This window comes from Sitophilus oryzae, unplaced genomic scaffold (assembly GCF_002938485.1).
Source record: "Sitophilus oryzae breed Bouriz unplaced genomic scaffold, Soryzae_2.0 scaffold_813_pilon_pilon, whole genome shotgun sequence".
NCBI lineage: Eukaryota > Metazoa > Arthropoda > Insecta > Coleoptera > Curculionidae > Sitophilus > Sitophilus oryzae.
The window spans coordinates 1,365,655-1,389,796 of record NW_022147432.1 but is presented as its reverse complement, the minus strand read 5'-3'; the positions used below and the strand labels follow the sequence as shown (position 1 = coordinate 1,389,796).

General features: G+C 30.6%; 2 protein-coding genes across 2 annotated transcripts; one reads left to right on the top strand and one right to left on the bottom strand.

Moving 5' to 3' along the window:
- Positions 1-4,495: 4,495 nt before the first annotated feature.
- On the top strand, positions 4,496-9,752 carry LOC115889393 (polyadenylate-binding protein 1-B-like). Its single transcript, XM_030909368.1, has 6 exons — positions 4,496-4,626; positions 4,806-4,871; positions 5,028-5,061; positions 7,573-7,802; positions 7,866-7,919; positions 9,338-9,752. Exons 1-6 carry the CDS (start codon positions 4,578-4,580, stop codon positions 9,514-9,516), a joined length of 612 nt encoding a protein of 203 aa, XP_030765228.1. The 5' UTR covers positions 4,496-4,577; the 3' UTR covers positions 9,517-9,752.
- A 449-nt stretch (positions 9,753-10,201) lies between these two features.
- On the bottom strand, positions 10,202-24,044 carry LOC115889390 (dynein assembly factor 1, axonemal homolog). The gene is made up of 9 exons (XM_030909365.1): positions 23,906-24,044; positions 23,665-23,846; positions 23,463-23,594; positions 18,751-18,992; positions 17,757-17,821; positions 16,949-17,034; positions 16,719-16,898; positions 13,247-13,465; positions 10,202-13,187 (listed from the first exon to the last, which is right to left on the bottom strand). The coding sequence occupies exons 1-9, from the start codon at positions 24,007-24,009 to the stop codon at positions 10,693-10,695; spliced, it is 3,705 nt and encodes a 1,234-aa protein (XP_030765225.1). The 5' UTR covers positions 24,010-24,044; the 3' UTR covers positions 10,202-10,692.
- Positions 24,045-24,142: the final 98 nt, after the last annotated feature.

Below are 24,142 nucleotides of genomic sequence, written 5' to 3'. Positions count from 1 at the left end.
TATCAACATTTATTTAATTCTGTTTTTAGTATTTGTTCTTATAGCGGCAAACTAGATACATTATCTGTAAAAATTTCAACTGTCTAGCTATAACGGTTCATAAGATAGACCTTTGTGACAGACGGATGGATGGACGAACGGACAGCGAAGTCTTAGTAATAGGGTTCCCGTTTTTACCCTTTGGGTACGGAACCCTAAAAATAATATAATTGTGAATTAAAATGACACATATCAACTCCTACTCTTTTGCTGGACAATTTGTATCTTATAAAGATTTAAGATCATGCGCTATGACCTTAAATAGATAAAATCTGTCCAACAAGATGTAAAAATTATATTTCATATCATTTTTTGGATGTTGTTTTTCGAAATCATCACTGATTTGTTGGACAGACTTTACCTCTACCTCTATTGTCATACGGTTCTTCGCCTTTCTCTACAGAGGAATCAGAGCTGCAATAAGTCAGTTTTAAAAAGACTTAAGTCTTGTCATTTCTAAAATCAAAATGATTTAAGTCTTAAGTCTTTGATTTAAGTCATTTTATTTCAAGTCAAGTCATTTTTGTAAAGACACAAATCAACATAACGGTATTTAAGTCTTTTTTATGACTTAAGTCTATATTTTGACTTAAATCATAATTAATAATTATTTTGACTTAAACTAAAAAGACTTAAATCATTATAATTACCCTCAAGTCAAGACCACCAGAACTCAATTTAAGTATCTTTTTTATTAACAATTAAAAAAGATAGGTTAAAAATGGTATGATACAATCTGATAGACAATTAAATTGTGCATCTGGTTCTCATAAGATATACAGGGTGTTCCGTTTTAATTAAACAAGTTATTGCCGTTTAAAGCTGGTAATTATTTAAAATAAAATTTTAGACACTCTGTATAAGGTAGTATAATTTTTATTATTGCAACACAATAACTGATCAATAAATAAACTTAGCCTTAAATATTTAGTATTAAAAACTTTGATATAGTCTATAAAATGAATAACTTTGAATTTTGACCGTTATTTTTTACCAACATGGCAAATATAAAATCCCTCTATCAAAAAAGTTACTGATATTCTTTAAGTATTCTTTAAATTGAGTGCCTGAACGAATCAGATAGGTAACTCTTTTTACTTTCGTGAAATAGAAAAGGAAAATAATAAAACAAGTGACAGTTCTTCCTCTTCTTGCAAAAATCAACACGAAATGGCATAATTGTCAAAAGTAAAATGTCATCAGCTTTTGACATTTCTAACTATCAGACCAATGCCGTCTCTAATAGAACAGCCTCGAAGCGAGATTTATGACGTCACGCTAATTAGATACGGATTAATAAATATGTTGTAGAATACATGGAAAACATAATTATTCCTCGTAGTTTACATGAAATATACAAAATATACAGTTAATAAATATAATATATATATATATATATATACCTATTTATAGTAATAAATACTTTGGCAAATAAACTATGAACCATACAAATGCAGCAAATGTTTTGCAATATACAAATAATGAATAATGGGTAAAATGTAAAATATATTTTAAATTTTGGGGTTTGAAAATCGATCTAATTTAACAAAAAACATTCAATATATACTAATAGTGATGTATTATTATTTGCATTCACAAAATTTATTTGTACATAATATATTTTGCAAGTATCAATGTTGGAAAAATTATATTTGCAAATAATACAATATCTTAGAAAAAAATGCGTCAGCGATGGCTATGAAATAAAGATCGCTGTCATTTTATAATGTAAAATTATTCTAAAATTTTTGATTTTCTTGGGATTTAGGTTCGGGAAAACCGTTGATTAAGTTTTCAGCTGGTTTTTTATTATTTTTTTTGGTTTAAAAAAACGTTTCGGCTAACAATATAGCCTTCATCAGTGTTGTGTCATATAAAAAAAATAGTGTCGAATATAATCCAAAAAATTGCATATAAAATATTCACACCACACATCACATAATGTTTACTGCAATTAATAAACTAATATACACTTGTCAAAAGATGACCACATATTTTTTTAAATTATTATTCTTAACACTAAAACTATCTACATTGACTATGGAATACGATTTCAGTCATAGTCAAATATAAGGAATAATTATGTTAGCGTGACGTCATAAATCTCGCTCCGAGGCTGTTCTATTAGAGACGGCATTGCGTCAGCATGGCCGCAAGTTGCTAACCTAATAAAATTAACACTAGAAAAGCCCGCGGGAACTGTCAAATTCAAAGTTATTCGTTTCACAGACTATACCCTTGGAGAAATGAAGCCTTAAAATTTTGACATTGCAATTTCACAAAATTGAAAATATTTCAAAAACGGTAAGGTTTAAGTGTAATAAACCTTTATCGAATTTACCTTTATTTTAATCGTCGAAACTAAAAATATAATAATATACAGGGTGTTCTGTTTAAAAAAGTACAACTTTGATATTTTTTATTTATTTGGGACACCCTGTATCTTGTAAAAATATTTTTAAATTGTAGCTTTAATAGTCCTTCAACGAACCCAAAACTTACAATTTGTAAAAATCTAATCGTTTAGCTACAATACTCCCTGTCGTATGTGGTGAACAACCCTGTAGATAGATGTCATCGAATACATGTCTATTAAAAAGTGGTGATGTGTTTTGATCACTATGTAATATATCGATGGCATAAGCTAAGAGCTGGCGGCATACATAACGGAGTTGGGGATTCACTTGAAAGACAATAGACTCACTACGAACTACGCACGCGTAAGCTTGATTTTCATGTATCCGTTGTCCGACGATACATTGATACGATATTAATTTTATTGGTAGAATTTAAAGACTTTGATTGGTTAGAAAATAACGCAGTTTTTAAATTTATTGCATTTTCATGCCTCCGTTTATCGGATATACGTTGGTGTTATTTTATATTTTCGTTTCCATAACGATTTTGCTATTTTACTTATATTTTTATTAAAGTTAGATTAAATTTGTAAAAAAAGTGTCGAAACGTCGGTTATCGTATGAACGGGTCCGTTGACGGGCTGAAGTAAAATATTTACGGATGAAAAGTGGCGCGAAAACGCTATGACCAATCAGAGCACCGTCGGACCATCATATCAAGGTATAACCACAAATTATGTATAACGGATGCATGAAAATCAAGCTTCTCGAAAAATAATCAAAACCGTTTCCGAAAAAATTACATTTTATTTACTAGTGGAATTAAGCATTGTTTTTTTATTCTGCTGCTTGGCTGCTGCCTAACAGTTTAAAAAGAAATGCTCCTGTTAAAAATTTATCATAAAAATATATAAAAATCTGACTTAAGCCTTTTATAAAAGGGCTTAAATCTTTTTAATGACTTAAGTCTTTTCTAAAAAGACTTAAATCTTTTTCTATTTAAGTCTTTTTTTAAGTCTATTTTAAGTCTAAAAAAAAGTTTCATCAGCTTTTGAAAAATGACTTAAAATAAAGTGACTTAAGTCAAAAAAAGACTTAAGTTGTCTGTGAGCTTGCAGCTCTGAGAGCAATAGAAATTTTCATAATTACAGGTATTTCTCTGAAATTAGGGTGTAAATCGCAATAGTAATTATATACGCACAATAGTCGCACAACACGTAGGGTACGTGTTGTGCGACTCAATTTGACTGCATTTTCAAGCTCCAGATTTGAGTTGTTCGATATTGACTGGGATTAAAAAGCAAAACTCATTGCCAGGACTTTTTTAAAAATATTAACTCTTCCTTCCTTATTTATATTTGAATTCGTTTGCCTAATACGTAAGCATGTATCAGCTTCTCAAGAAAGGCCATCTCACACTTATCCACTCAGGAACGCGGAGCAAGATCTTTATCTACCTACCCCACGCTCATAGTTAAAAGTTCAACATTATACAACTCGAAAAAAATGCACAATCACCTGCCATTTGAAATCAAATCCATAACATCATTTTCTTCATTTCGCAAAGCTTTGAAATCTTATTTACTAGACAAGGCTTTCTACGCCGTAAATGACTTATATTTTGATAATCTAATTTGATCTTGTAAACACTGGTCTAATATTTGCTATTACCATATTTACTATAAACTCACTAAATATTTTTGAATATTATTTTTATTTTTTTTTATTCTTTGACATTGTAAACATTTATAAATGTTTATTTTAAACAATAAGACTGACAATGTAATTTGTATACTTGCTTTGTATTCTCTTTTGTTTGTTTACTTTACCTTTGTCTACAAATTGTAAATTTTTTTGACAATAAAGGCATTTATTTATTTATTTATTTAATTGGAAGAACTTTAAAGCCATTTAACAAAAAAAAAACGATGTATTTGTATGACGTAAATTATGAAATACACTTATGACAAATATTTTATCAGATACCTATTTAGGGAATTTACATTTTAAAGTAATCTATTTCCAAGGTTTTTACGTTACATTCTTCTTTACAGGCAAATAATTTAAAAAATGCATTTTCCGTGATATGCGGCATATTTTTTCATATAAATATTAACCCTCGCGTAATAAATACCAGTGCCATACATAGCTAACATCTACTTGTTAGCTATAGAAACAAACATGGCTAATCTCTCTATTCTTTTGATTGTGGTGCTAGCAACCTTTAGTGGTAAGTGATTTGTTTTAATACATTTATTTTATTATATAGTACATTATTAAATATTAAAGAAAAAATAAAGGTTTTAATGATTTTATTTAAGCTAATATATTTTTACTTTGGTTTTTTGTTATAATTTTAGATGTTGTAACGCGAGATAATCCTATCATTTTATATAATTTATGTTTTAGGGTCGTCTGCGCATAAATCATTTAGCAACAGAGTTTTGAGTCTGCCCACCTGCTCTATTGTATGCAGTAAGTAACAAATTTATTTTTTTACTTTTTTAATATAGACACATATTATATTTGTTGTAGTAGTAGGTATTAGCAGTCTTAAATAATTATTACATAGCTTGTGAAAGGATTGTTGTTCAAAAATATTATTATTATTAATTATAAATATGTTTTCAGGCTCATCTAATTTAACTACCGTAAGTGCAGGAAGGTAAGAACTTAATTAGATTCAATTGATTAATTTTTATCAAATAATTTGAAACGCTTTAATTTAACCTTTTTTTATATTATTAAATTTAATTTTTTTTATAATATAATAAAAATATATTATATTATAATAGTTATTTTTTATACAAGACGATAAAATGGTATTTTATCGTAGACCGAAAAGATTATAATTCACGAGCGATGAAATCGCAACTGAATTAATTTCGGGAGACGATAATGCAATTTTATCGTCGTGTATAAAACAATATTTTTTTCCATACCGAGTTACGTTTTAAAAAATATTCAGAAATTATTATTTCAAGGAATTTATTACCAGTAGAAAAAATATTGTTCTGGGTTGGCGTTGGTTTCTATGTAATTTGACAAATATATAAAGCTGTCTCTTTAGTTGTCAGTTTTGAGTCAATATTTTTTAATTCTCTTTCGTGTCGATTGCTGATTGAATTGGAGCCAGAAATGACTCAAAACGAAATTAGTAAATTACCAACAGATATTCAGGCTGAGGCGAAAAACGCCATATCGAAACTACTTCCATTTAAATCCCGAATAACTTATGAAAAGGAATACAAAAATTTTCAAAAATGGAAGCAATTAAAAAACGTGCGATAAGAAATAAAGTGTTTAACCTATCCTCGCTGTTAAAGTATCATTGAATCTACCCTCGCGATTAAAGTACTATTTTATCTACTATTTTTGATAGATATAAGGCAATTTTAACAGTTGCTATGGAAAAAATATAATTAAATATAATATAACTAAATTTCAGTTTCAAACTTGTTCAAAAAAATTCTCTGGATATTTCGCCACTTGCACTGCAAGAAAATCTACAAAGTAAAATAGTTAATTTTCGTTTTAACACTGCTGCGTTATTCCAACAACGGAGACCAACTTGTCAGCAGTGTTTGACTAATTAAACAAATTTGCCTAACGGACAAAAAAATGCTTAACGTTTCAGGAAGTACATCTCTTCCCGTCGCCGGAAGCAAAAAATAAACACAAATAACAGACAAAAGAAAAATCTATTTAAAATATCTAAATACAACAATTCAAGAACACTTTAGTTTCTTTCAATAGATACGTCTATACAGGGTGAGTCTTAAATAAGTGCAAATATTTTAAGGGGCAGTATAATTTCGCCCTAGAAACACGTCTATGAAGTTTGTTTTCCAAAAAAAAATATTTTGAAAGGTAAAAAAAAGTTTGTCTGAAAAAGTTCTGATTTAAACAGAACGTCAACTGTTTTTATAGACGTATCTCTGCTGAAAAAATCTAAAGCAATGTTCTTGAATAGTTCAGTTCTATTTAGATATTTTAAATAGTTTTTCCTTTGTTCTTTGTGTTTCTTTGCTTCCGACGACGCGCGACGGGAAGAGATACCCTTCCCGAATGGTTAAGCATTTATATGTCCGTTACTCAAATTTTATTTTTTAGTCAAACATCGCTGACAAGTTGATCTCCGTGGCGAAATATCTATAGGCTTGGTGCATTTTAGTTGATTTCAACAAATTCCGACCGCAGCGCGCTCTACGGCAAAAATCACAAAATATCAATATATAGTACACGCCGCGCCGCCGCGCCGTCATGTCGATCGCATTAAAATAATATTGAAATCGAGGTTTTGTCATAATATTTAAGTATTTTAGTTTTTTGCTAGTGCAATTATTGAGACTATAAAACACTCAGGTACGAGGTTTGTGTGATGAACGCTGTTTCGGGTAGTAAAAACTAAGTGAAAAAGAATTCGAACTAGGCGTCTTGTTGTGTTGTGACAATTTCAAATATTAATAAAATTGCCCAAAAAAATGTTAACGCGTACAGGAGAGCGTAATTAGGGCGTTGTTGGGTGCAATAACATTCAATAACTCAACTTTCCCGGATATTCAACTCTCCCGAAACAACATTTTATAGCTTCATAATTTCTTACACCGATTTGATCAATAGTAAAAATGGATTCAAGTAGTTCGACGAAACAAGTGAGAAAACAAAGTGCTCGTGACTTAATCAAAAAATTAAATGACATATACTATGAGAGGATGAAATATAATTTGCAATATTACTGGTATATTTTTTTAATTAACTAGTGATTATGCATATCTTCTAAAATTATAAGTATGTACCTTTAAAAAATTTCGTTAAAGCCGAAATAGCTCCAATTATGCCCCACTAGCAAAACCGGTGATAAAACTATGCTCGCTACCTTAGTTGAACTCATCTAAAATTTGTTGTTAACTGGAATAATAAATTACAATACAAGTTAGACCTTCGGAAAATATAAAAATATTTACCTTTTTATTTTTTTGTTTAGAATTTCTACAAATTAACACTTTTAGAATAATTATATACTAATTTTTTCGTTTACTCGCCATTTAAACCCCTATATTTGTATGTATTCGTTATTTACGAGTTCTCCGGCGGTGGCAGCACCGGCGGAGAATGCACCAAGCCTATAGGACTTTTTTCAACTGCGTGTATACTTTAGTTGCATTGATTTTAGTACACCAACTACGGCTGGCTCATCTAGCTCGACTAGCACCAGTACGACTACTACTGCAACTACACCTACAACTACGCCCACTACTACTCCTACAACCACACCTACTACTACACCTACAACCACTGAAACTACAACCACATCTACAACGCCTGTTCCCGTGACGTATCCAGCTTGCCCCAGTATATGTCAAGCTGCCAATGGAACGGTTTATATATTTACTGCCGGTGGTCGTAAGTTATTAGTTACATTATTTTATTCAACTGTAATTTTTAATCTATTTCGTTATTTTTTAGAGGATCGAGCCCACAAAGCCTACAAACACCAATCCAACAAAGGGCATTTGAAAGGTAACTTGATAGTTTAGTATAACTCGTCAAATATTGGATGATATTTGGCCATTTTATAACCAATGTATATCAACACAGTGAGAACCAGTGGCGGCTCGTAGTTATTATTGTAGGGAGGTCAATATCAAAAAATATTGCGTCGATTTTTTTTAAGACGCGACCAAATTTAGTTGGTTTCTTACAAGGTACGTTTTGTTATAGGAAAATAAATCTAAAAATAAATACAAATTATGTTAAAATGAAACCTACCCTTACATTTTTAAACAGGTGGTCTAGTGCCATTTCACTAAAAATCCACTCAATGTTCTTTACACAAATTTTCCACGGTAGGATTTAAAACACACTTACATAATAATGGCACAAAAATATAAATACATATATACACATACACATTTCTAAAAGTTTTATTTCACATTTTTTTTTATATTTTAAGTCAATCGTCTAAACGTTTTTCGAAATTTAAGCAATTGTCTTCTTTTAATCGCACGATTTGTTGTCTATTTGAAAATATCTATTCCAGAATCAGTTAACAAGAGTTCATCATTTATCCAGAACCAGAAAATTATGAATTATTACCTACACAAATTTCGCGCTGCATCTCAAACCCTCGGCTACGACAAAGCTACGGCAACTAAAACTAATTTTTCTGGTTTCTAAACAAAGATAAAAACCGCAACTTTTTATATCGTCTGTCAGTAAACTACCAAATACAAGTGTAAAAATATAAAGTTGCCTACCTTACAAATCCTTTTATGAATGACGCGGTCAGTTGCCAATATAAACCCATTATATTTTCTATACGTAGTATACTTTACCTTGTTGGCTTCACGTAAAATAAAATGTTTTCAATCGAAAACTAGACAAATTGGGAATAGTTTTGAATATTTTAGGATGAAAAAAAGTGAAAAGTGAACGAACCGTATTCTAAGCAGTGAATCAAATCTCACGATTCATTTTTAATACTCGTTCAAATGAACGACTTGTTCGATTTTTTCCCACCTCGATTCTATACTGTTTTGGGTCTTTTCTTTCCCGTCCATGTCTCAAATGAAACCGTTTTACCTTACAACTGAATAAAAAAAGAGAACTGGTCGCCTGTTATCCGATATTCGCTTGATCTTTACCGACAGTTCAAGCAAGCAGCGCGAGTCGTGCCGCCGGCTTTTGGTTGCGGCAACTTTTTAATGATTTCAGCAACCTGCCTCGCCGACTTTCGCCGTCATCACAAGCCGCCGGCTTTGCACAGTTTGGCGTGTGGTCCCTGCTTTAGAAACCATTACTCTGAATTTGAAATAAGAAATTTTTATATTGTATTAACTTGAGATAAAATTGAAAAAAGAAATACGAGTAACATAAAGTTATATGAAGACTGATCATTTATAATAGTAAAAGTATGTTAACATACCTGATTGTTTTAGAACACGAAAAACACCATCACGAACAGAACAAAGAGCACCACCAGAATAGAGAACACCAGAACCAACACGCGGCACACGAACGTCTCCACCACCAGAATAAGGAACATCATCAGGTGAACAAGGAACACCAGCATGACAGAGTTCACCACGAAGATAGACAACATAGAGAAAATCACTAAAAACCTGTGATATAATTTCGGATTCCTTGAGGGATTAACTTACAGGAACTTTTTAGTCCTTTATGATAATTTCTTAAAGAATCCGTATTTTAATTTGATTTTATTTATAACAACTCCGGCGACTTTCTATACTGATCTTTCGTTAAGTTTTACTCTAGTACCTACATCATTAAAATAAGTGCATACCATTTTATTTTTTGTACAAATATTTAAGGGGATTAAAACGAACTAATTAACTATTTGGTTTTATTTCGTTAACAGAAATCTACTAAGAATGAAAAGTAACTTAACAGCAAACGGATCTTTAGTATTTCATTTTTTCTAGGAATTTATTTTTTTATTCCAAAGTTAAAAAGCACTAATATGCAGATTTTTACATTAATTTAGAACAGTTAAAAAAAATAAAAAAATAAGATGTGTTCAAGTATAAATATTCTAGCTATTGATAGTACGAGAGCTAGCAACGTCGGAAAAACAAGTATTTTAAGACGTCTCTTTGATATATCTTTTATTATGCTCTCTAGAACAGCATGCGGCCCGTCTGGCTGCCGGTAAACGTTGCGTTCTCTACTGCGCCTTGAAAGAAGATCCTATATTTTTATTAGTCCTTTAAATTCTAGTATTGAATATAAATCGAATATGTCTCCATAGCGCAGTGCGTAGAGTTTCAGACCACGAACCGTTGATTCAGAGTTCGAATCCGGGTCAGGGCAAAGACTTTTATTTTATTTTCGTTTATATTCTGATAGTAAAGTATTAAATATTTGGTTTTTTGAATCATCAGAATTACTTAATACTTTACTATCAGAATATAAACGAAAATAATATAAAAAAGTATTTGCCCTGACTCGGATTCGAACTCTAAATCAACGGTTCGTGGTCAGAAACTCTACGCACTGCGATATGGAGACATGTTCGATTTATATTCAATATTAGAACTTATAGGACTAAATTAATAAAAAATATAGAATCTTCTTCCGATGCGCAGTAGTGAACGCAACGTGTATCGGCAGCCTGTAGAGCATAGTAAAAGATATATCAAAGAGCCAGACGTCTTAAAGTACTTTCTCGAAAACGTTGCTAGCTCTTAGACTATGAGAAAATGCAGTGAATTTTATATTGACACAGACAGTCAAATCTAGTTAAGGTGAAGACTTAATGATAATTCTAAATCAGTTATTTCTTGTTTTGTGCCAGCTGCATCTCTAAAGAACATGTAATTTCTCTCTTTATAATTTTCTTTTCGTCAGACTCATTCTCTACATTAGTTACACCAATCTCATTTAGCTCGATTTCTTCTAATTTTATCTTCTTCTCTTCCTCCTCTTCTTTTTCGACCATTTCCTTTATAATTTCTAACTGCTTTTTCAGTTCTTGTATCGATTCATTATCATCACATATTTCTTCTGTGGTATCAGCGGTGACTGGACTTTTTGTGAATAAATAGGGAGTTAATAAAAAAGGCTTTTCTTCCAGATCTTCGGGCATAAACATTCCCATGTCGTTGAAATGCTTCTTCAAATACTCATCAGTTATTTCAACTTTTTCTCTGGGTCTTTTCATTCTCGGTAATTCTCTTCTTTTGGCTTGAGATTCTTCTTCTATTGCCATGAATTTTTTTAATATTTTTTCTTCTTTTCTCAATGCGTCTGTGTAGTCCTCCATGATTTTTTCTCTAGCTAGCTTGCTTTTCTTGGTAAATTCGTCGAAACTTTTATTAAACGCCTTGATTTCTTCTCTAACTTCCGATATAGTGTTACATACGATTCGTGCGTTATTTCCGGAATCTTCAGAAATTCCTTCTTCGTCCATGATTATCTCACCATCTCTCTGGTTGAACACTGGATAATTTTTCGACATCTTCAAAACCTTATGTATGATTGAAGAATTATCTTGATCTTCATCAATTTTAGTTTCGGTTTCTTTACATGCACTCCTGGAGCAAATACTTTCAGTGGTGTTCCTAGCGTAAATGATCTTATCGTTTTCTTCGGCAATATTCTTAGGCGGCTTTATTTCAAATTCCGGTTTTTCTTCTTTGCTTGACAGAAGCAACAGCTCGCAGAGTTCGTCTTTAAAAGCGTTTTCCTCTTCCTGCCGTTTTTTTCTATCAATGGGTTCCAGAATAATACGATTTTCTCTAGGAACGTTGATTTTCCATGTAAGTAACTCCCTGTAACTCCTGTCTTCATGCAAATCATCTTGTTTCTTCGATATTTCGCCGTATAAGCTCGTTTGAAGCTCTTCCTTGGTTTTAACTTGTACAGTGAAATCTCCCTCTCCAATTTCATCAGGAATTTCAAAAATATTTAGATCGGATCGATCAATGTCGTGCACAAAACTGCTATTTAGAGGAAGTTGCTTCTCATTTTGCGAAAGGGTCTGTTGGTCTGGCTCATTTATCTCATCAGTGATGCTGTTACTAGTCTGGTTTTCATGGGTTACATCAGATTTGCGGCATGTATAAACGCTTTTCGGTTTTCTCTCCATTATTTCGATATCTTCTTCATTTTCCTCGTTTCCTCCTTCACAAAAGTGACAGTGACATTTATCAACTTGACAATCATCACATTTTTTTCTGAAATATATAAGATGTTCTATGTCTATATCATCAGCTGAACTCTGTGGGTCTAATGCATCCGATAATTCTAGGGAAGATTCAGATTCATTATGATTCATAATATCATCATTTGTGCATATGTCCTGTATTACAGTGTCATTATTTTCTTCCTGTACAACACAACAGCATTTATCACAATTATTTTGGGTAACTCCTTCATCAAACTTCTCTAGTTTTATACATAACTGTTTTGAACCTATTTCTTTTTCAATGTTCTTTTTGATATCATCTTCGGAAATAATGTTACAGTTACACTGTTTAGGTAAACAGATTTCACACTTGCTATTAATCATAGGATTAGTTTTACTTTCATCTAGTTTTTCTAACCGTATGTACAGTTCTTTGGAGAACTTATCATCGTTACCATCAAGTATTTCTGTATCTATGTTATCCTTAGAATAAATTATATCATGGGATTCATGAGAATCATCAACCATTTCGATCGTATCATTTATAGATATTGGTATAGTATTTTTGGTTTGTTTCAATTCGGTTTCATTGGAACATTCAATAGCTTTACATATATTATCAATGACGGTTTGAACTACTTCTTCATCCTCTTTATTGGTTATATCATATCCTTCCTCCGCAGATAACGGTTGACTTATACTGCACTCGTCGATCTCAACTATCAAAGGTTTATTTATTTGTGAAGTGTCGTTCATATAATCATTTGAGTGTGTCTGTTTTTGATATTCCGCCAAGGATGGTTGACTTGAACTGGGTTTACTAACTTCAATTATGAATGAATCATTTGATCTTGAAGATGCTAATGTATCATCTACAATATTTTCTGATGTATTATCATTACCAGCGTTCTTAATATTTGTTTTATTTGTCGAATCAGTAAAGTTATTTTCTGATTTTGTATTATTCTGATATCCAACAGCTTTGCATATATCACTAATAACCATTTGAAACGATTCTTCATTCTGCCTTTTAATTATATCTTTTGCATTATCTTTATTATCATTTTGCTCATCAAATGTATGTTGACTGGTGCTGGGTTGGTCGATTTCAACGACCAAAGATTTCCTTGGTTTTGGTGAACCTAGAGAAAAAAAACGTAAAATAAGAAATAAAATCTTAAATTATGATTTCTTTGCTTACTTTTCCTTGAGTAATCAAATATTCTTGATCGATACTGTGAATAATCTTCATTTGGTTGTCGATCTCTCATGAAATCGTCAGAATTGTTGTCAGAGTTTGAATTGGAATCGTTTTCAGAAGATCGCGATGTTTCGTGACCGTAGTTGTAATTCGATTCTTCTCTTTCTTCATCTGAAGAGAGTTCTGCTTCGGTATCGGTTCGAGAATAGTTGGTTTCAGCTAAATAATATATCAATTAAATGACAGAGTGAAATTGGTTAGGCGAAGATTTGTTATTGATTTTTCTATTTCTTAGTTAAATCTTTATAATCAGTTGTAATAATATAGTTCTTACCAAAAACTTCTAAATAAAGGGAGATAAAACAATTTACATTTTATCGCGATCACGAACCGTGTTCCGCAAAAATCGATAATGACAGATTTACGCGGTATGTGATAGAATAAGGTTCGAGTTCCAAATGTTATTATTGTTATTAATGTTTTTTGGGTACCTATAGATACGTTAAACTCTGTTAAACTAAATATTTGTATAGGTATATAACTTTAATTAATATACATAGATTGTGCCAGAATTATATCTTTGAAATAATTTTTAGTTTACTAATTAAATTATATTAGGGAAATTACAATAATGTGCTAGTAAAAAGCTAAATATAAATACTATATACTTTTTATTATACATGGTTTCTCAATATTCCGTGGACATAGAACTACTACGCATTTTTGTAATCAAATTAAGTTCATTGGACACAATCTACCTCTGTATAAAAGTGCTTCGTTTGTCCGCTAGATGGCATCAAACTTTAAAAAAATAAACACATTTTTTCAAATATATGAATCGTTATTCCGATTTGAATGCAATTTTGGGTGTCTATGTTTTGCTAAGTATCCGAATTTTTTGGAAAACCCTGTATAATTTAGTTTTAATGTGTGGTCAGGATTTCAATAATATAATGATTATCTATCACTGTCCTAGAAAGATATATTAAACTCGACGTACACTGTTATTCTAAGCCTACTATGATAAGTTTTATTTTACTCTAAAGATGTCAAATATAATTTTGAAAAAAAGAAAAAGACATATCTTTCAAAGACATTTGGATATTAAATTGGTTCTAATCATATAGATAATAATTGTATATACAGGGTGTCCCACTTAAGATGGATACAAGCCAATATCTTGATTGTTTGTTGAGCGATCTTTTTCATTTTTGGCAGAAGGCTGTATGGGTATAAGACGTACATTTTGTCCAGGGTAAGAAATGTGATACTTCATAGACGTACGTTTTAATGGGGTTTGATATTTTTCGAGTCAAGAGTAAACTACCCTTAGGACAGTTTTTATTCCAAATCTAATAAATTATATTGAATCCTCCTTACCCAAGATACTTAAGTTCTAATTTTGATAAATATTGATACAGGGTGTGTTATTAAAATAAGACATTTTTATTTTAATTATTATTTTTTTAAGTACTTACGACGCCACTGGATAAACAACTGGTTTATTATCAATAACCAATTATTATGAATTAATAATCGATTTAAGTTTTCAGATAGATATTTTCCATAATTAAGATACGATACAAAAAAACTAAATATTTTCAATTTATTTTGTTTATTAAAAAATTGCTTTTTAAGTTTGCTAATACAAATGAATAAAATGAGTTACAAAATTATTTAAAAATCCAGTTTTCAATGGAATCTGAAATATGATTTTTATTCGCTTTATTGAGGAATATTTAAAAAAATCCAAATAGTTATTTAAAACAATCACTATTAACTTTGAAACATACGCTCTAAACAAAGATTTATAAAACTACTAGTGTGTACCAGCGACTTCGTTCGCGTCGAATTAATCATTTGTAATGGTGATGATAAAGCAAAGCAAGAATTTCCATTAACATACAAACTGGATAAAATTTTCTCACATGTCTGTCAGCATAAGAAAAAACAATATGGCGATATTATTATATAACTTGGTAATATTTGAGGGGTAGTTTCATCTCGTTGGAATTTGACTTTCGAAAAATCCGTTTGCCAAAAATAAGCTTTTTACGTCAAGCAGTTTAAGCAGAATCGTGGTTAAGAAATTACCCAACTTTTTGGAACACCCTGTATGATTTTTTAAAAAATTTCAAAATATGTAAAAAAACCAAATAAATTATGCTTGTCCAAGCGTTTTCCCGAAAGACTAACCGTTTTTTAAATAACAAATATGTATACTAATATTTGAGGGGCGTTTTCACCCTCTTGGAATTTGAGATTCGAGAAACCCCTCCTTATCGAACCTCTACACCCCACAGTCAATCCATTTGCCAAAAATCAGCTTTAAACGTCAAGTAATTTAAGCAGAATCGTGATTACTTAATTACTAGATCACTAAATTACTAAAATCGTAATTACTAAGAATCGTGATTACGCAATGGTCATATTTTATGAAACACCCTGTATAAATTTATAAAAAAATCTTAAAATATGTAAAACAACAAAATAAAATATACGTGTTTAAGAGTTTTTCCGAAAAACTCACCGGTTTTAAATAAAAAATATTTCAATATTTGAGGGATAGTTTCACCCCCTTAGAATTCGAGTTTCGAAAAATCCCTTCTTATCGAACCTCTACACCCTAAAGTCAACCTGTTTTCCAAAAATCAGCTTTTTACGTCAAGCGCTTTAAGCAGGATCGTGATTAATCAACGGCCAGATTTTTCGAAACACCCTGTATACATTTTTAAAAAATCTTAAAATATGTAAAAAACAAAATAAAATATACGTGTTTAAGCGTTTTTTCGGAAACTTGACCGTTTTTTAAATAAAAAAATATTGTAATATTTGAGATGTGCTTTTACCCGCTTGGAACTGGAATTTCGAAAAATCCTTTCATATCGAACCTCTACACCCTAGAATCAAACTGTATGCCAAAATTGAGCTTCTACGTTGAGTGGTTTGAGCAGGATCGTGATTAATCAGTATGTCAGTCACTTAAGGATTTTATGTATTAGTATAGATAACAAAGTGAAAGTCAACATCTTCGACCAAACTTAAATCGATTATTAAGTAATTGATAATTGGATATAATTGGTTATTGATAATAAACCAGTTGTTTATCCAGTGGCGTCGTAAGTACTTAAAAAATAATAAAAAAAATAAAAATTTCTTATTTTAATGACACACCCTGTATCAATATTTATAAAAATTAGAACTTAAGCATCTTAGGTAAAGAGGATTCAATATAATTTATGAGACTTGAAATAAATATTGTCCGAAGGGTAGTTTACTCTTGACTCGAAAAATATCAAACCCCATTAAAACGTACGTCTAAGAGGTATCGCATTTCTTACTCTGGGCAAAATGACTTATAGCCATACAGCCTCCTGCCAAAAATGAAAAAGATCGCTCAACAAACAATCAAGATATTGGCTTGTATCCATCTTAAGTGGGACACCCTGTATATTTGATATTAAAATATTACCTAAAACACTTGCCGAATCATTCTGAGTAGTTAGATTTATACTGCTCAAATTATGCTGAAACAAACTTTCCGCATCGCTTTCTGAATCCACTGCGGAAGTGCAAAAACCGCTATCTGGATTTTGGGCATTTTCTTCTCGTTGTCTCTGAGCTCTGTAACGATCTCTCATAGATATCAGAGCTAAAAAAGATATTAGTAAAATGAGTATATCATAGAAAAATCACTTTTACCGTTAACGCTATCCATAATTCGTTGTCTTTCTTTATCTATCCATCTCTGTCTTTCAGCGTGTTCTTCCTCTATCCCACCTCTTTCCCTACGATAAACAATATATTAAAGAAATTGTTGTAGAGGTTACCAGATTTTAATTTATAAAATGTAAGATATAATCGTATCACGCTAAAAATCTTTTTATTTTTAAAAGCACAAATTAATGATGTTCTTTAACTGAATCTATTTTACAATATTTAGAGAACAACGGCACAGACTACAAACACGTAAACATTTACGTACGCATGCGCATTTCTTATTTTTTATTTTTTATACACGTAAAAGATTCTTTACGTCTACGTATACGTGCCAGCAGCGGCCGACTCGACCGTAGGCCGTTGTTCTCTATTGTTAAACAAAATTAGTATTTAACCTGAAAAACAATGTTTTACGACAATGCAAATTTTCTTTAGTGTTTTTTGCAGTTTGCTGAGATGCTTCTATTTTTACTCAAGAATAAAAAAATAAAAGAAAATTATGTTATAAACCTTTTTAAAATGTTAGAAATTGTTAAGACAAAGTTAATAATCCTAATTTTGATTGTATTTTTGCAACTAATTCAACAAAATTTTAAAAGCACTTTTAATAAAGTAGGCTTTTAAGCCTACAATATCTTGCCACCCTTTCTCTAACAAGCGATATTATAGTCTGTCCAACGAGGGAATACATGACAGTGACAGCATTCCTGTCATTTTTTGGATGTCGTATGTCTAATTTTCTCTGATTGGTTGGACAGACGTCCACAAAATAATTTCAGGACATAATTACCATGCTTCTGCACATGCTCTCTCTCTAGGAAAAATAGGTCTGTCATCTAAATACTGCAAATCTTTCTGTAAAATAAAATAAATTATTATAATTAATTTTAACCAGATAAGTATTGAGCTTACAGAGTAAAGATTTAAGTTTTAATGGAAAAGAATCTACTCTATTGGAGTCTACTCTATAGTCTTTTATTGGAAAAACGTCTAATAAACGAGTAGGTATATTTTATTAGCCATTTTAAATGATTAGACACTCTCAATATAAATATATGTAATTTTTCATTCACCAACAATCGAGCCAACAATCAAATAAGATCATTATATGACCTAAATTTCTTCCTATAGCCTTATAACAAGTACAATATGCAGCAAAAAGAATGAACAAGATCATCAGTGTATCAGCAAACCACATCAATTTTAACTATACAGGGTGTCTGGTATACTGGTAGTATACTTCGATCCCGGAAACACGCCTATAAGGTTTTTTTTTGAAAAAAAAATGTTGAAAATTTTAAATTTTTCTTCACATTTTCCGGATATCTAAACCTTGCAGTGTTGCCACCTTCTACGTTATATTATCTCTGTTACCGACAGGATATACAGGTTGTTAATTTGTTTATTACTCGCGGCAAGAGCTTTATGGTTGAAATATAGCAACCTCGGCCCGCTCGTCGATAGACGACGCGACGGTACGAGTCGACAGAAAACCCTATAAGTGCATGCGTTCTCAATAGGCAGTGTTGCCATTCTGTTCCCTTATAAGTAACTGTCCAGTTAACAACCTGTATAGCATACCAGTTATATGGTGTATATGGTCAGGAGCGGATCCAGGAATCGGAAAAGGGGGGCCTAGACACAAAACTTTACTCAAAATACATACTCCGGAGTAGTTTCTGACATAATAAATTAATAATATCGTATTACATGACAGAACCTAAAAGGGAGAGGGGACTGAGCCCCCGAAGAAGGTGTATATAATATACTTATAATATACTTACGCATGCTAGGATGATCGTCTTTCGGTAAGCCGGTATTTTCCTTATTACCGGGTTACCCATCAAATTCAACACTCTCAAACCGGGCATTTTTCCCAATGTCTGGACGATTAGCGGCTCGTCCACGTGATTATTGGATAAATCCAGAACGGACAGCTCCAGGAGCTTTTCCAGATGCTCAAAATCCTCCACGATTTCCACGTAATTGTTGGCCATGTTCAGTGTGTGCAAAGATTTTATACAATCTAACAGGAGAATCATTAAAAATATATGTACAAGATTTGTGATAAGGTGTCCCAGAAATAAGTGCAAGTATTTAAACGCCTATGAGGTTTTTTTCGCGAAAAATAATTTTTGAAAATTCGAAATTTTTTGAAAAATTTTTTGGAAATTTTTTTAGTTTTTAGTTAAAAAACATAATTTCTTGATAATATGGCAACATAGGTATTAGACTAAATTTACAAGAAAGAAAATCCAGAAAAGATCCAGTGGTTCTCAAAATATTAGCAAAAAATCATTTTTTTCGGAAATTTTCAAAGTATAATAACGTTATTTTGGACTTATTTGAAAAGCGATAAAGAGAAAATATGTTTGTTTTATCGAGATCTACCATCCCTTAAAATACTTGCACTTATTTCTGGGACACCCTGTATTGTACAGCTTGTGCATTTTTACGGACTTGAATTTTTATTCCCAGCGCGCGTAAAGATTTTCACTTCAGTAATATATACAGGGTGAACCTATAAGAGCCCTGTAGCATCAAATGAAAATATCTCTACATATGGTGATCGCAAAACAATTTCCGATGGACGTGATCAATTTTGAGTGACAAGCGATGTCGACAGCGCTGCCAGATTGTGATGGATTTATGAGATGAATCTTAATTTAAAATTGACAAACAATGTGTATCATTTTTTAAAGAGTTTTACGTTTTATTTTTAATTTAATAACTAATATTTTAGTAATTAATTGATTTATTTGTTTTATAGCTTATTTTACTTATTACATATTGACAAAAACTAGTCCATTTTGAAGATTATTCTAAGCGTTATTATGGGGTTATTTATTTATTTATTTATTGATGCACATTTTACAACGCCATAAGTGGTAATAACAAGAGGGTGCTATTAATGCACAAACTAATAATCACAGAGTTTAATAAAAACTAACTCTGAAAGTGGTATAAATAAATAAATAAATAAATAAATGCCTTTATGGTCAAACATTTTTTCAATTTGTAGACAAAGGTAAACTAACAAACAAAGTAAAAAAACAAGGTACACAAACAAACAAACAAAAGATAATACAAAACATTATACAAATAATATTGTCAGTCTTATTGTTAAAATAAACATTTATAAATGTTTAGAATGTCAAAGAACAAAAAAATAAAAATAATATTCAAAAATATTTAGCTAGTTTATAGTAAAATATCAATGACCTCTAAATAAATAAATTCATTTCGATGTCATTAGTAAATATAGCAATAGCAAACATTAGACCAGTGTTTACAAGATCAAATTTGATTTTCAAAATATAATTCATTTACGGCGTAGAAAGACTTGTCTAGTAAATAAGAGTTCAATGCTTTGCGAAATGAAAAAAATGATGTTATGGATTTGATTTCAAATGGCAGGTGATTGTGCATTTTTTTCGAGTTGTATAATATTGAACTTTTAACTAACTCTGAGCGTGGGGTAGGTAGATAAAGATCTTGCTCCGCGTTCCTGAGTGAATAAGTGTGAGATGGCCTTTCTTGAGAAGCTGATACATGTTTACGTATTAGGCAAACGGATTCCAATATAAATAAGGAAGGAAGAGTCAATATTTTTAATTTTTTATTTATAACAACAGAGACATTAAAACTTACTTCTCTGACTGTAGCAAGGGTAATAAAGGACCTTTATTGTCACGTTTTCGTTCAAATTGTTTTATACAAGCTCTTTGCTTCGACTTTTTAAATGCTTCGATATATTTTCAACACACAATTTCAAGAAATGCAATACAAAAACTCGAAAATTTAGTTCTTAAAAGAACTGTTTGTGCTTAATAGTGCAAGTTAAAAAAAACTACGAAAATAGACAAGAAAACGAGAATTGATTCAACGACAACACGTTATAAATATACAGTTGACGCGCTAAAATTCAAAATAAATTCTTAGTTATAAATCGTTTGTAAATAGTTCTATAAGTCTTTTATCGTTATTATTTTTGTTAATTAGTGTTAAATAAATAGTGTTTAAATAAATTGTGACTTTCTATCCACACGGAACCGACGAAAAACGTAACAATACGGTACAATATTATACAAAATAATGACTGACATTAGGATAATTGTCAAATAATAAAGGACAACATTGCTGAACACGGCGCAATGTGACCAACATAGCGATAATAAAATTCGGTTTAAACTATTTTTTGTAGCTTTAATCTAAATAAAATATCTGTTACAATCATTTGCTCTATAAAGTAAAATGAAGAGCTGCTCGGTATCTTAAATTATACAACAAATTTAAACATTTTTGCCAAAATTTCATTTAGTCAAGTTTATAGACTTTAGTGTCAATGTCGATATGATTGTGCGAAGGAAAATATTTTGCGATTACAATACAGGGTGGCGCACCTCATTCGCCTCGGTTGATTATACGAAAACGGAAAGATGTAGAAACAAACTATTTTATGGGTATATGTGGGAAGGCAATGTGCATAATTTAAAATTATTTTGAAATATACAGGGTGTCTCAGAACTAAGATCCATACCAAAGTTATATTCTTTCTTACGGAACACCCGGTATTTTATTTCATTTTTCGATTCTTGGACATAAAATAAGGCATTTATTATAAGGGTTTAATATGTCTAAAAGATTTGGTTTTTGAGATATTTAAAGATATTTAAATATGCATGCTATAATAAAAAGGTTTGTCAACACCATTTACATTATTTTTCACAATTAATTCTGGTGCTGACTTTCGAGCCAGAGAAATAAACTTTACTAAAAAATTTGATTGCTTCCTTAAATGTATACAGGGGTATCAAAAATTGCTAGTCTATTTTTAACTATTTATTTTACATAAAAACTTCGTTATTTCAAATGCAACACTATGTATTTTTTTAAATATGTCAAAGCAGATTTAAATGCTCTTTCAAATTATATTCGGGTTTCCTATACCTAACTGGCTCAGATTTTGAATAAAAAGCGATTTTTCAATAAAACTGTAATCAAGATGGCTGGCGTTGTCATAGCAATTTTCTAGTGACACTTAGTAGCTAATTTCAAAATCGACATTAGTTTGTGGACTTTATTTAAATTTATAACAGGTTATTTTTATTTAATTTACATACAATAATATTAATAAGTAAGTATTTATTATTTTATCAAGAAAAATGAAGCAGTATCTGCTGGCGGAAGGAATGCACAAGAGCACAATTATTGCTTGTTAGCCTGAAGGATTTATGCTTAAATATATCCAAATAGGAATCTTCCTGATAAGCGTTCATTTGAAAAACTACTTTTCCTATTTCGCAGAGCTGATAGTGTGGTATATGAAAAACCTATTAGGCAGAAACCTGTCGTTGGAAGTGAAGAAAATGAATTTGCCTTAATTGGTTCTTTTATAAAAAATACAATATATCTACAAGCGATCGTAATATAAATCAAAGAACTGCTTCTTTATTTTTCTTGACAAAATAATAAATGCTTCCATATTAAACTATTGTAGGTAAATTAAATAAAAGTAAACTGTTATAAATTTAAATAAAGTCCATAAACTAATGTCGATTTTGAAAATAGCTACTAAGTATCACTAGAAAAGCTCCATCGCGACACCAGCCATCTTGATTACAGTTTTATTGAAAAATCGCTTTTTATTCAAAATCTGAGCCAGATAGGTATAGCAAACCCTAATATAGTTTGAAAGAGCATTTAAATCTGCTTGGACTTATTTAAAAAATACATAGAGCTGCATTTGATATAACGAAGTTTTTATGTAAAATAAATATTTAAAATAGACCAGCAATTTTTGATACCCTTTTGTATACATTTAAAAAAGCAATCAAATTTTTTAGTAAAGTTTATTTCTCTGGCTTGAAAGTCAGCATCAGATTTTACAAACCTTTTTATTATAGCATGCATATTTAAATATCTTTTATTTAAATATCTCAAAAACCAAAGCTTTTAGACATATTAAACCCTTATAATAAATGCTTAAATAATATTTTATGTCCAAGAATCCAAAAATGAAATAAAATACCGGGTGTTCCATAAGAAAAAATATAACTTTTGGTATGGATCTTAGTTCTGGCACACCCTGTACATTTCAAAATAATTTTAAATTATGCACATTGCCTTCCCACATATACCCATAAAATAGTTTGTTTCTACATCTTTCCGTTTTCGTATAATCAACCGAGGCGAATGAGGTGCGCCACCCTGTATACCTCATTTGTCATATTTATAAAATCCTTTTACCTTAATAAGCCTTTTATCAAAGTTTTTATGTATAGATTCAACGAAAGAAAAAAAAAACGATAAAAATAAATAAATAATGATGTTACGTTTAAAAAAATGTTATAGTACATCCACAATGAAGTAAATATATCCCGTTCACTTAAAATAATGGCAAGTTGTGTACGTTAAAATTTCGTAAATCTGTATGTTGCATTCAACAGTTTTTTTAACGTTTGAAACAAATAAATATTAACTTTTCTTAACTTACCTAAATTTTCAATTTTCTTTACTTGATTGTTAGATATATTCAATGTATCCAGTATAGAACAATTTTCTAAATTTTCAATTTTTTTAATTAAGTTGTAATGTAGAAACAAACTTCTTAATTCTTTCTGATTTTCTAAAAAATAAGAGTTTTATTTTGATGAATTTGCCTAATCTAATTTGATTTAAATAAACTATTTTTGTACCTAAACCACTTATTTGTCTAATTCCATTATTCTCCAGCCAGAGGCACTTTAATCCGGTATATTCCTCCAGATTCTCTATGTAAGAAAATCCTTTAAAATGAAGATAAAGTACATCATTTAAATGCGGGGTCTGATAGAGTTTTTGTTCTTTGCAATGTTTCTTGATATACTCTTTCGTCATTCTTGCAAATAAGAAAGCGTTATATTTTACATATTATATTATTTAAATAAAATAATTTACCTAGGACCTTTATAAAGTTTATCCAGTATGCTGTATTTTTCATTAACATCATTTGACTGGGCAGTTTCGGAATTTGTGGGAACATTTTCTACGATCAGCGACATTTTTTATAAAATGATTTTTTTTAACTTATTGATAAAACAACAAACATGTCATAGCTTTCTAATAATAATTATTGATTTAACAATATTAATATTGTATTGTTCTTTCAAAGAAAGTTATTAAATATGTTATGTT

Bases quoted from the DNA above. Each gene is read 5' to 3' on its own strand.
- LOC115889393 (XM_030909368.1), top strand. From the start codon at position 4,578: ATGGCTAATCTCTCTATTCTTTTGATTGTGGTGCTAGCAACCTTTAGT. The intron at 4,872-5,027 runs GTAAGTAACAAA...ATATGTTTTCAG, and splicing joins CACCTGCTCTATTGTATGCA to GCTCATCTAATTTAACTACC. The intron at 7,920-9,337 runs GTAACTTGATAG...TGATTGTTTTAG, and splicing joins CAACAAAGGGCATTTGAAAG to AACACGAAAAACACCATCAC.
- LOC115889390 (XM_030909365.1), bottom strand. From the start codon at position 24,009: ATGTCGCTGATCGTAGAAAATGTTCCCACAAATTCCGAAACTGCCCAG. The intron at 23,595-23,664 runs GTACAAAAATAG...CTTATTTTTTAG, and splicing joins TAGACAAATAAGTGGTTTAG to AAAATCAGAAAGAATTAAGA. The intron at 17,822-18,750 runs GTAAGTATATTA...TTTATTTTACAG, and splicing joins AGACGATCATCCTAGCATGC to AAAGATTTGCAGTATTTAGA.